The following is a 14,036-nucleotide window of genomic DNA, read 5'->3' as shown; positions in this document are numbered from 1 at the left end:
GGCAAAGAATTTTTGGCTAAGTCCCCAAAAGCAATTGCAATGAAAACAAAAGTTGACTAGTGAGACCTAATTAAACTAAAGACCTACACAGCAGAAGAAACTATCAACAGAGTAAACAGACTACCTATAGAATGGGAGAATATACCCACAAAGTATGCATCTGACAAAGGTCTAATATCTGGAGTCTACAAGAAAAACAAATCAACAAGCAAGAAACAAACAACACCATTTAAAAACAAGCAGAGGACATGAGCAGATGTTTCTTCAAAGAAGCAATCAGGCGAGAGAAAGAAATAAGGCTTCAAGATAGAAAAAGAAGTCAAATTATCTCTCTTCACTGATGATATGATTCTATACCTAGAAAATGCTAAAGATTCTGCCAAAATCATCTCTTTATTAAAAGAAGACATACAAGTAGCCAATAAACATGAAAAAATGCTCATCATCACTAATCATCAGAGAAATGCAAATCAACACCATAGTGAGATATCATCTATACCAACCAGTCAGAATGGCAATTAGTAAGAAGTTAAAAAATAAGAGATGCTGGTGAGGCTGCATAGAAAAGGGAATGCTTGTACACTGTTGGTGGAAATGTAAAAATATTCAGCCACTATGGAAAGAAGTTTGGAGATTTCTGAAAGAACTTAAAACAGAGCTATTACTTGACCACGCAATTCTGTTGGGAATATATCCAATGGAAAATAAATCATTCTACTTAAAAGATGCATACACTTGTATGTTTATCACAGCACTATTTATAATAGTAAGATAAAGAACCAAACTAGTGTCAATCAAGTGTGAACTGGATAAAGAAAATGTGGTACAAATACACCATGGAATACTATGTGGCCATAAAAATGAATGAAGTCATGCCTTTTGTATCAACATGGATGCAACTAGAGGACATAATCCTAAACAAATTAACTCAGGAACAGACAACTAAATACCACGTTCTTACTTATAAGTGGGAGCTAAACATTGAGCACAAGTGGACATAAACACCAGAACATTAGACACTGTGGACTGTTAGAGGGAGGAGAAGGACTGAGAACATGGTGGAAAAACTACCTATTGAGTACTATGCTCACTTCTGGGTGACAGGAAGCTTACCCTAAAGGTCAGCATCCCACAATATCCCCAAGTAGTAAACCTGCATGTGTACACTCTAAAATAACAGTTGAATTTTTTTAAAAGGAAAAGAATTCCTTAGGTGTCCAGGTAAATCCAAGTATGGCTATGTTATTTTGGATTTGACTAGCCAGGAAATATGTGTTTGTTTCCCATTAGTTCAATTACCTGAGAAAAAATATTGTTCAGTTGACAGAGATCTATACACAGTTTGCTTAAACTTCATACACTGAAAATACTCTTAACAATAAATCTGTATCAGTGTGCTGTGATATCTGAAGAAGTGAAATCCTAATAAATGTAGAACACCCAAATATAAAAAAAACCACCCATATTTCTTTTTAATTATTTTTCAAAGTTACTAAATGTTCAAAGGTTACTAAGACTTGAAAGGGATTTCAAATTATTGCATAACAAGGTGTTTGCATTTTTTAAAATATTTTTGGAATAGTTTTTTACATCATTGCTAAACTCCTTCTCAAAAAGCAGAAATAGAATGGTATAGAAGGTGAATCAATGGGTAAATATGCTCTTCTCCAAGAGTATATGATTCCCTGTGGTCTCACACTAGATTTGCAGAAACCCTGGGAAGTATTTTATTCCTCACGTTCATCTTATCACATGACTGTTTTGATTTTTGGAAAATGCAAGTATGAAAATATACAGCTATAAAATGATTAATTGCATTGTGGGACCATATATGCATCTTGAAATGGTTATTCTAATGAGAACAATTATCATAAGGGTATTTCTCTAATGAATGTAAAATGTATATACAATGATAAAACTGACTGTGTTAACAACTTTTCAGAAAAGAAAAAACGTGTTTTAATTGTGGCATAAACATTCAGTACATGTAATTAAACACAAACAGCTTGAGTATGTATTACACAATGTGTAGCCAGATGGCAAGACATGCCAGTGTATGGCTCAGGTGACCTCTCTGTGGTCTTTGTTCTATATTATCTGTAGAGTTTGATGCAAAGCACAGTGAATATCATGAAATTTCCTGTTAGCCCAGTCTTTTTTGTACTAGGGATAGAGGGCTCAGTGGACCCCTTTTCCTCATTCCATCATTCTCATGTCTTCACACAGATCTGGAAGAAGGAAAGGGAGGGCTTCAAATATACTGTACCTCAGTTCATCTGCCAAATACTCTGCCACTTATGCTAGTCAACAAGATAAAACTTGCTTATTTTAATGCTGCAGACTGACTGTTTTATATTCTTTTCTATTTTTCAGACTATATTTTCTCTGAGTCCTGATCAAGTGATACAAATGAGCTGCAATGGTGACATAAACTCTTGACTGAGATTGGGAAAGTAGCTGGAACACCATCTTTTTTTTACATTTTATGGTGCTTCTATTGGCAGAGTTGAGGAGAGTATCTACAACATGAGTTTTATCATGAAGCTTCACAGACACTTTCAAAGAACGGTCATTCTGCTTGCCACTTTTTGTATGGTGAGCATTATCATTTCTGCTTACTACCTGTACAGTGGCTACAAACAGGAAAATGAACTCTCTGAGATGGCTTCAGAAGTTGACTGTGGTGACCTCCAACACCTACCATATAGGCTAATGGAAGTGAAAGCAATGAAGCTTTTTGATGCCTCAAGGACAGACCCCACAGTCCTAGTATTTGTAGAAAGCCAGTACTCATCTCTTGGTCAAGACATCATTATGATTCTAGAATCAAGTAGATTCCAGTATCACATTGAAATTGCCCCTGGAAAGGGAGATCTCCCAGTGCTTATAGACAAAATGAAAGGCAAATATATTCTTATTATTTATGAGAATATTTTAAAGTATATAAATATGGACTCCTGGAATCGAAGCCTTCTAGACAAATACTGTGTAGAATATGGTGTGGGTGTCATTGGATTCCACAAAACTAGTGAGAAGAGTGTACAAAGCTTTCAGTTAAAAGGTTTCCCTTTTTCCATTTATGGAAATATTGCAGTAAAAGATTGTTGTATTAATCCTCATTCTCCATTGCTTCATGTGACCAAATCTTCCAAGCTTGAAAAAGTTTCTTTACCTGGAACTGACTGGACAGTTTTTCAGATTAATCATTCGGCCTACCAACCAGTAATATTTGCCAAAGTAAAGACCCCAGAAAACCTTTCTCCTTCCATCTCCAAAGGTGCTTTTTATGCTACTATCATACATGACCTGGGGCTTCATGATGGAATTCAGAGGGTTCTTTTTGGCAACAATTTGAACTTCTGGCTGCACAAGCTCATCTTCATAGATGCCATCTCCTTCTTATCAGGGAAGAGGCTGACGTTGTCCTTGGACAGGTATATTCTTGTGGACATTGATGACATATTTGTAGGAAAAGAGGGAACAAGAATGAACACCAATGATGTAAAGGTAAGGCTCTCTTTTCTCAAGTTTCAAAGTTTAGTGCATCTCCCAGCAGGGCTACAACTATCACAGTTTGTACCACAACTGAATTACCCAGGATGTGGGATTTATTGGAAAAGTCTGGGCAATCTAAGATTATTGCTCACCCTAAATCAACTAAGAAGATAATATATTTCTATCTGAATCAAGAAAAATAAAGATTTTACTAAAAGATTGAGTGTGGCAGCATCCTGAAATGGTTTTCAATGTGTATTTACAACTAGAGTAGAAACCATTTTGTTTAATTACTTTCCAGAAACTACCTCAGAAAAACTATTACTGATCTCTGATTTAGTTCATTTAAATACGAAATTAAAGTGAATTTGTCTTAATGATAATAAATATTTTCACAAATTTCAAAAATTACAGATCTCATAGTGGCAAGTTCAGATACTTTTGGAGGTCAAATATACAATGCATATTCTCTTATATTTTTCTGAAACTCTGAAAATCAATACTACTAAATATGAAGATCAATGACTATACAAGCATATTTATTCACATATAAATATGAGGATTTAACTTGATTTAAATGAACACTTCTGACACATATATGAAGCCGATCATGCTGCATGTAAATTGTATTACATTTCTTATTGTGTAAAACTGCTGCCCTTAAACAGAAAACAATTATTTGAAAGTTTTTCATTATTAAGAATTGATTGTGTTACATAAACCGCTGATTGTTTACTATTAATTAAATTTTAAATTAAAATTCTCTACATTTATCTTTGTTTCCCATTTGAAATGACATAGGTTTCTATCTCTCTTATGCTACATATTGATTTCTCATAAAAGTGAGACTTTTTATACATAATTTTTATTCTACAGCTTTGATATTTTGGTAGAATATCTAGAACCAAATCAGATAGCAAACAATATGTCTTGAAAACTTCATCCTTTTCTCTAGTCACTAACATCTGGCAAATAATAGTAGTGTTCATAACACTAGTTAAATGAGCTAAGAATGCCAGAAGGACAATTAAATATTACTATAAGAGAGTGTGAAGACTGAAAAGAAAAGGAAAAGCCCGTATTCTTGGCATTATTTTAGTCTCTTCCTTTTAGCTAAATAGAAACTAATTAATAAAGAAGCTGTATTTAAGTTTCCATTAAGTCTTTGTATTTACTTTTGAAAGTATAGCTAAATTAAAACCAAGCTGGTAGTTTAAGCAGTTATTATGTGATTGAAGATTATAAGCAATACATAATTCTTCCATTTTTTTCATTTGAAATTATTTTGGTAAGAAATTTTTTCAATATGAATATATTTCTGATGTAAAATTGTTTAAAACTGTCAAATATATATTGTTATGGAATTTTAAAAATGGTAAATAAATCCCTGAGTTTTGCATGTAACCCCCATTTCCCCTAATATACAAAATACAAAATGCCTTTTGAGCTCTAGAAGTCAAGCTAGTTTTCAGGGGTATGAAAAATTAGAGGCTTATTGAACACATTAAAGAAGAACTGGCAAGTGTATTTTATGAATTGCTCATATTTAGATAGAAATATATTTCCTAAACTGCCTAAAGGCTTTTTTTAAAAATATGTTTTGAATAATCTCAGTTTTTAATTACTTCTAAATTGCACCTGTGATTGTGTCCCAAAACACTAACTTATTGCAGTCAGTTGCCCTGGGAGTATAAACAGTCACTCATGTATTCATTCTGTAACTAGTTATTAAGCGTGTACTACATGTGAAGCACCTTTTGGAACTTACAGATATAATCTTGAACTGTAGTCCATTCCTTTAGAAGAGGGGTAAGGGAGAGTAGAGTCATAGGAAAGCACATTGTGCTGAGCATCTATCTGTTCTGTACTTCATATGGCTATATCCCATGCCAGGCACAGAGGCAGGCTCTAGGGATACAACGATAAATCAAGTGTCTCATGGGGATGATAAATAGGTATATAGCTTGCAACATGGTACGCACAATAGCAAACATATCTACACATTTTATATAAATTATGTTGTGGGAAACACTACAGTGTGTGCTACATACCTGTAACTATTAAGTATGTAGGACAGAGTTCGAAGGCAAGACTAGATTGATGTGATGATTTGGAAGGGTGTAGCAGTAATTCAGGAAAAGACAGCAATTTCTTGAAACCAGGAAATTGGAGTAAGAATGGAGAAGGAAGGACTAAATTAAGATCTATTTAGGAAGTAAAATTAAACAACTTAGTAATTGGTTAAATAGAGATGAAAGAGAATATAATCATGACATTAGAATTTGTCATGAAAGAGAATAGAAGGATAACATTAGGATTTTTAGCATAGGTGAATAATTGATGATATCAACAACAGTAAGGAAAAGGATCATAGTGAAGATCATTAAAGGTCTAAATAAAAATTTCAGTTTTATTCAAGTGCATGTGGGATGCAGAGGTATTTCACAAGTAGTTGCCTCATAAGAAAAGTCTGGGTAGGAAATACAGTTTTCAAATTAACCATCCTATAGGGAATCATTCACCACATGAAAGTGTGAGATCAGCCAGAGAAAGAATTTATAGAGTGATGAGAGAAGATGATCAAATGTTGAATCTTGAGGAAAATAATCTTTTAGAAAATAAGTAGAGGGAAATATCCCTTGAATAAGAGTTTAAAAGAACAGTCAGAGACCAGGAGACTGAGATGCTACAGCTTCAGAAAGAGTGTAATAACCAGTATAAAACCCAACAGCAGGGTCCACTGAAGTAAGGACTAAAAAGTCTCCTTTGGGAAAAGACAAAGATCAATGGGGACTCATCATTGGGGATCATTTTAACTGGTAGACTAGTAAACTAATCACTGCATGGATGTTGGGTTTTGTAAACTAATCACTGCATGGATGTTGGGTTTTTTTTCCTTATGTGGAACAGAAAATGTGCTCCCTTAATTAATGGGAAGATTTGAATTAGCAATGCAATATCAGCTTTGCCTGCCTAGATATTGAATAATATGAGTATACTTTAAAGAGCCTCAGAGCCACAAAAGAAACTGTGACATGGTATGAAGTGTTTCATTTTCTGTATCACAAAAAGACAAAAAAAAAAAAAAAAAAAAAAAAAAAAAAAGCAGACCTAAGTTGAAGTATGCATTTGTCTAAGAATATGTAAGTTGCAAGCTATAGCCTGTAAAAAATCAAAGAAGAAAATTGTTTTTGATAATTCAAATATTCCTTTAAAAAGGCAGGACATATTTCAGTTAAATTGAAGTCAGTAAAAGGTTTATGTGCCCGTGTGTGTGTGTGTATGTGTGTGTGTGTGCGCGCACGTATGCATGCAAAGGTGTTTCATTGGACTATTGGATGAGTTCTAGTGATGTTCAAAATTTCAAGCTCCTTGTGATCTAAGACCTACCCTCAAACTTCCTAAGGGTTTTTGGAGAGAGAAAGTGATGTTTCTATGATTTAAAAAAGCATCTAACATTAAAGCATTTTAGTTTTACATGAAAGCACTTCACGACCCAGTGAACATTAACAACCCATATTGTCTTTTAGAAGCATTAGCTCACTCTTGTTGTAAGATCCATTATACCTTTAGACCTACCATTTCATATAACGCTTATGTCCCAAGACAAAGGAGAAGCTGAATGGGAAGATTATGGAAAAGGGGGTTGTTCAGGGTTTTACTGAACTCCTAGCAGTTGAATACTCTCAATACATAAAAGAGGTTACATATCACTCCCTCCTGCATCTCTCTTCTATTTCTGTAGTAAGTACACATTCCTTTCAAACTTTGAGAAACTTTCTAAAATTCATCAAAAAATGAAGAACTTGCCCAGTCCCACCTGAGCTTACTGAAGACGTGACCGTAGCCCCTCCTGGGGTATCTTGTATCTGTTTCTAGAGGTACTCAACAGCCACTTTCCTTTTTTTACTACCCCAGATTTTCCCACTATTTTCTTGCCTTTCAGTATATCTTAACTTGTGTATTTGTGGATTAGCCCTTTAAAACATCTAAGTGGCCCCAGAAAAGAGGGCAGTTCTTAAATCTTTCATACAATGTCACCAGCGGCTTCATCATTATTTGCCTCTCTAATGGAAGATCCAAGAGTGCCCAGGGAAAAGAATGTGCTGAAAATAGATGTAGGAAGCCAGAAAACTGTAAAAAACTAAGAGATATCAAGCTCAGAAGTCAAACTTGGCTGACTTTTTAGTCTTGCTTGGGGCTGACTGTGCAAGGCTCTAATTGGAGTGTAAAGGCTCTAATTGGACTGTGCTGCTTGCATTCACCACAAATATTCACCACCCCAGCTAAGGGGAAGCCAGAGGCTTCATAAAGTCACTAAAAAATAACAACATACCACATATTGGGAGGAGGGAGAAAACACAACTGCAATCAATTATTCTGTCATAAGTACACATAGAAGGGGAGCAAAAATTTTTCCAGACAGTTCACTATTCATGTGCTCTGTATGGATGTCTAGACCTGTACACTCTACATAGTATTAATGTTCTCCCATTTTTCTCTTAAACTCATATTTCTTGAGTTCCTTTTCATTATATCTGATGTTTCTTAACTCCTACTTATTGATATTCATTTAATTTTATTATGCTATAGAAGCATGTATCTGCTTACTACCAATACTTCAAATTTGCTAGATTTACTTTATAACTGAATACAGTATGCCTCATGTACTTGACAGGGACATATATTCTTCAATCAAGGTATATCAGCACAACATTGTTAACTACATTTTTCAAATCTGTCTTCTTACTGTATTCTTTTTTGGGGGCACGGGGATGAGGGAGAGGAATGGTATGCCTGATGCTATCAAAAGAGTTATGTTTAATTCCCCAACTCTGATAGTTGATTGTAAATATTTCCTTCTTATGAAAATTTTTGCCTTCTATATTTTGAAGCTATGTTAAGTGCATATATTTTTAAATTATATTTTAATATAATGTTTTAACATTCTGTGTTATCTTTTTAACTTTATCAATGTTGTTTTGCCTTTGTTTGTTTTGCTTAATACTAATACAGCTATACTAGCTTTCTTTTGATTACTATTTGAGAAATATAACTTACCTCCTTTTATATATTTTTAATCTCTCTCCTGTCTGTCTTTGCACTATAAGTTAGCTTTGAAAACAGCCTCTAGATGAACTTTGCTTTTTGTTTACTCTGTCAATCTTTGTCTTTTAATTAATAAGATCAATCTACATATAGTTAATCAGATTATCAATGTATATGGATTTATTTCAGCTACTTAATTTTGTGTTTGTTATATTTCTTGTTATATTTGTTACATATATATAACAATATATACAATATATATATATTGTTATATTTCTTCTTTCCTTTCTCTTCCTTATTGCCCTTACTTGAATTGTCAGTTTCTTTCTTTTTTCTATCCATTCCTGGTTTAAATTATTTTATCTTTTTTTTTTTTGAGTAGTTTCTCCAGAAATTTAAACATGTGTGTTAAACAAGTGCCAATATCTTCAAATCTCAGTCAAAAGGTACAGAGTTCTTTCTCTAGCCATGCTCTCTCCTTCGGCTGATGGGCTATTCTTGTTCTGAATATTAACTCTGTTGTTGTTTTGCCCCAGATATTAGGAACTGTTGTTTTACCACTATCAAAGTTTGATTAGATTTGCAAGATTTCTACTGTTTTCTTTGCTAACCATTCACCTTTTCTCATCTGATGTGATTCCCAGCTTCTACATCTTACACCTTTTTGTAAAGAGCAGCCAAAGTCATGTCACTAACATATAATTTTGATCATGACCCTCCTCTCCTCAAAAACCCTCCATCGACTCTCAGTGTCTTCATCTCTGGTACCTGCCCAGCTCCTTTTCCCTCACTCCCTCTTCTGCAGCCTCTCTAGTTTCCTTGCTGTTCCTCGCTCCTGCTTCAGAATTTTGCATTTACTATTCTTTCTCCCTGAAGTGTTCTTCCCCTAAATTGGTGCATGGCCCTCTCTTTGCTTACTGTAGGTCTTTACTCAAATGTTACTTTTTCAGTGAAGTCTTCTCTGACCATACTCTTTAGAGTTGCAACCCTTAAATCTCCACATCTTTTCCTGATAGTGTTTCATTCTAGCACTTATGATCATCAATGGCGTGCTAAAACTGGCGCACATGGGCTTATAAGGTCAATTGTGTGCACTTCTTCCCAGCTTTATGGAAGGAATATTTACACCATAAAAATGGACAAATGCTACAAATCTGGGCTTTTTATTCACAAAGACCCAGTTGTTAAAGCTTCACAGCATGCTACCAGACATATTGACTATTTTAATAATTTATTAGGTTGGTGCAAAAGTAGTTGCAGTTTTGCCATTACTTTGTGATTTTGACTATTAAAACTTAAGCTTCACAAGGGCAAGATTTTTTTCATCTATTTTTTTCACTGATGTATCTCCAGCACAGAGAAACGTACCCAGCTCAGTATATATTTGATGAATGAATGAATTGCATTATTTCTGAAGTATATCCTTCAGGCATGATGAAAGAGAAACTTCAGCTAAATTAAATTTAAAAGAATTTAATTGAGCAATGAACAATTCATGAATCAGGCAGCCTCCCAAGCCAGAGTAGGTTTAGAAACTCCAGAGCAGCCATGTGGTGGAAAAAGATTTGTGGACTGAAAAAGGAAAGTGACATACAGAAAACAGAAGTGAGGTACAGAAACAGCTGAATTTGTTACAGGTTGATGTTTGCCTTATTTGAACATGGTTCAAACACAACTGACTGGCCAAAACACAGTGATTGGCCGAAGCGTAGATTATAGCCTGTTTATACCTCCACTTGTTACAGCTCACGATGGACAGAAAAATCTTTAGGCTGAACTGAAATTATGTAAGGAGGTGGCTTTAGGCTAAACTTTATTTTAAAGAGTTCCTTCAATGAGAATCTATTCTTGGTAAACCATCTCAGATTTTATGCATCGCAAATATCTTTATTTTCCCTCATCCTTAAAAGATAGTTTGGTTGAGTTCACAATGCCTAGTTAACAGTTCCTTTACATATATCCATTGCTGCTCATACTGGGAAGACTGGTGTTCCCTGGAAGTCACCTAAACATTTGTGGTAATAGAATGTCCAGTTCCACTGGTCCCTAATTGTTTTATAATTATCACAAAGTTAGGCAATTTGAGGTCATTCTTATGAATGTATATGGAATGTTTCTCTCTCTCTCTCTCTCTCTCTCTCTCTCCCCCCCTCCCCCTCCCCCCCCACTCCCTCTCCCTCTCCCTCTCCCTCTCCCCCCACTTCACTCTCTCTCTTAGTTTGGTAGAATACTTATTTCTAAATATGATATAATGTGATCATATTAATACACAGAAAAATTAATTACTCTCAATATTATTATCACATTCAAATAGTCATAATGTGCTAGCAACTATACAGTTATTTTAAGGAAATAACTATAATTTAACATAGGGAAATCATAAAATACATTAGCAAAGGGAAAAACTTTCATATTCATAATCTACTTACATTTAATATATTTTATTAACTTTGTTGTTACATTGTGAAATGGAATATTTCTCTACTATTAAGGAGTGATTTGTTATGCAATGACATTCTCAAAGAATGAGTTATAAATCATTTAAAGAAGCCAAGATGTTGTTACTGAACATACGAATGTGTAAACAGAATATGTGGTAACTGATTACATTTTTAAAGGTCTCATGCAATGAATCCAGCCCACGCATATTACTGGAGGGCTGTCATAGATGATACCAAAGCTCAACCAGACAATGATGAGTTCTACTTACTGTATAGCAGAAGAATACAAGAGTCAAATTCAGAATAGAGATTTAGGTTCTAGAGATAGTAAGAAAACTATGCATATTTACTCTGTTAAAATAATGTCATAAGGATTTCAAAGGATATGCTGATGACTAATGAAATACATTTTTGATAAATCAAAAACCTTGGAGAAAATTTCACTATTTGCCAGTTACTGGATTATGTCCTTCTCTTGGTTAAGAGAATTTATTTCTTCTAACATTCCATGTTTCTAGAAAATAAATTGGCAATAAAAAAATCGTTTTTGTATCTCTATGCTGGTGGTTTATGCTGTTAAACCTATGAAAAAACGCAGTAAGTTACTCCCAAGATAAAAAACACTTACTGAGTACATACATTGTTTTAAATGTTTTGGTTTATCATTTAATTCACATAGAAATTCTGTAAAACAAAGATTATAAGCAGCATCATTTTACATAAAGAAACTGAGGCTTATAGATTATGATTAACTTGCCCAAGATTTTACAACTAGTTAGTTGGCATTCCTAGAATACAAAATGCAGATCTACCTGGCTCCAAAATCTGAGCTTTTCCACCTCATGTGCTTCACAGTTGTGAGCTTAACACAACTGGTGTTAGGTGGTGTCCATAGCAATTTCTTCCTATCAAACTGTACTTTACAGTAAATTACATCCTATCAGCTTCTATTATAGTTTGATGGGTTGTATCTGAAGCTTTGCCCTAGATTTATTTCTAAGTCTGGAACAGAAATTAGTATTAGTCACCTCTTGAAATGCCTTGGGCAGAAAAAAGTTTTGGATGAATTGGAGTGGCATAGTGACAGCATAGTGGCAGGCACTTCTGGCACTCAATCAATTAAAGAACCAAAATTGCCCATAATTTTTATAATGTTACTTTTTCTATCTGTATATACTCAGATTTTAAAGTCTGTGTGATGTTTTAAAGTGCTTTATGCAGGCATTCCTAACATTTTTTAAAGCACACAAACAAATAGAAAAAGTCAAGGAAATTCTGACATATTGTTACTTAGTCTTTGGGAAACATGAATTAATAGCTAAGGCACTTTTTTAATCTTAACTTTTACAGGCTTCCATGCATAATAAAACTGGAGACTGAAATACAAAATGGATCTTAAAGGCATAATGTTAATATAAAATAAATCATGAGATCTACTTGGGATAATTTATAAACTGTTATAACCAAATAAACATAGCCAACTTATTAAACTTCTAGATGAACTGAAATTTTAAAAATTAAAATTATAATTTGCCCATGTAATACATATTAGAATTTTACCTTAAAAGATTACATGCATTCTCATTTTAATATTAATAGTTATGATTATACATGATTATTAGTAGTTATAGTTATTAATTATACCAATTACTAAAATAGCTATGTATGGGTTACTATTAATGCCAAAGCAAAATACCACCAACTTAGTGGCTTAAAACAACCTAAATTTGTCGTTTTGCATTTTGCATTTCTGAAGATCAGACATCCAACATGGGTCTTACTGGGCTAAGTTCAAGGTGTCCACAGGGCTGCGTTCCTTTCTGGAGGCTCTGGGGGAAAACCCATCACCTTGCTGTTTCCATCTTCTAGATTCTGCCCACATTCCTTTGCTCATGTTCCCTTACTTCATCATCAAAGCCAGCAATACTCTCTGTGCCTTATTTCACTGCCACAGAGAGTAGCGCTCTCTCTCTCTCTCTCTCTCTCTCTCTCTCTCACTAAAACTGAGAAAGGTTCTTTGATTTGAAGGACCCATATGGCCTACCTGGATAATCCAGAATAACCTCCCCATATCAAAGTCTTTAACTTAATCACATCTACAAAATCTCTTTTGCCATGTAATGTCCACATTCACAGGTTCCAGGGATTAGGGCATGGATTTTTTGGCAGGGGAGGTAAAGGAGATATTCTGTGTCCAACAAGCTATGCTCTTCAGGTAATCATGCCACAATTCCTACAATGACTCAACTCCTCAAGAAAGTTTATTACTTTACTACTGTTTCCTCACTGGGAAATGAAATCTTGATGGCATATACATGCTCAAATAATTACTCTAGATCTCTGAGTCAACAGTAGTTAACTGGGGAAAATTAAATTATTGTGCTGTTAAATGCTTCATACCCCTTACACTCTGGAGGTTAACATGGGTGGGCAAGTAACTCTTCCTTCACTTAGGTATCCTAAAACATGTAGCTTTTCAAAGATTGCCTAGTTGAAGCAGATGTGTGACTATCATCAATTCACTACTTTCGGAGTTTCTAAAATTATGTTTCTAGAAGTGAATCAGTTATGAGACTAGAGTCTGTTTTGAAAGCCAGTTGATTGGGACTACCACATAGTTACCTAAGCACAGTTTACCATTTTCATTGTCAACATTTTCATTATACTTTTTTTCTTTTTTGTTCTCTTTATGTTTTTGCATTAACCTCAGTTTCAGTGTCTTTATTTTATGTATTAGCCTTTCCCTCTTTGGAATTTCTGTTCCAACTGTCCCAATCTAAAACAACAATCGTGTTTTATCTGTTTATCCCTTCTCTCTTTATCTCCACTGTTTTGATATCCTGATGTCTGCTTCAAGAATGTACCTTTTCTTCCCCTTCATACGTACATCTTTATTTTTATGTAGCTACTTGTCTCTATTTTTTTTTCTCTGACTGTATAAACTGAGTAGAGTCAGATTTCTGGGAAAGAAGAACATTACTTGTGGAAATTAGGCCAACTGGTTGAGGCACTGAACAATGATCTATCCTCAAAAATAATAATAAATCTTTC

The 14,036-nt window shown here is 34.3% G+C and overlaps 1 protein-coding gene and 1 long non-coding RNA gene across 4 annotated transcripts in view; one reads left to right on the top strand and one right to left on the bottom strand.

The window, feature by feature from the left end:
• NDST3 (N-deacetylase and N-sulfotransferase 3) overlaps nt 1-14,036 on the top strand; it is a 200,517-nt gene that overhangs the window by 17,854 nt on the left and 168,627 nt on the right. For all 3 annotated transcript variants that reach the window (XM_032292466.1, XM_032292465.1, XM_032292464.1), the window contains exon 2: nt 2,374-3,507. In XM_032292466.1, the coding sequence (XP_032148357.1) occupies nt 2,527-3,507 (981 nt within the window). In that variant the 5' untranslated portion in view covers nt 2,374-2,526. The remainder of the gene's footprint in view (nt 1-2,373; nt 3,508-14,036) is intronic.
• The window catches only part of LOC116560903, a 328,510-nt gene that overhangs the window by 209,970 nt on the left and 104,504 nt on the right, over nt 1-14,036 (bottom strand). The gene's annotated exons all lie outside the window — the stretch shown is intronic.

Source organism: Sapajus apella, unplaced genomic scaffold, assembly GCF_009761245.1.
Source record: "Sapajus apella isolate SASKATOON/1434 unplaced genomic scaffold, GSC_monkey_1.0 scaffold27, whole genome shotgun sequence".
Classification (NCBI taxonomy): domain Eukaryota; kingdom Metazoa; phylum Chordata; class Mammalia; order Primates; family Cebidae; genus Sapajus; species Sapajus apella.
The sequence above is the reverse complement of the archived record's forward strand: the minus strand, read 5'-3'. Positions and strand labels throughout refer to the sequence as shown.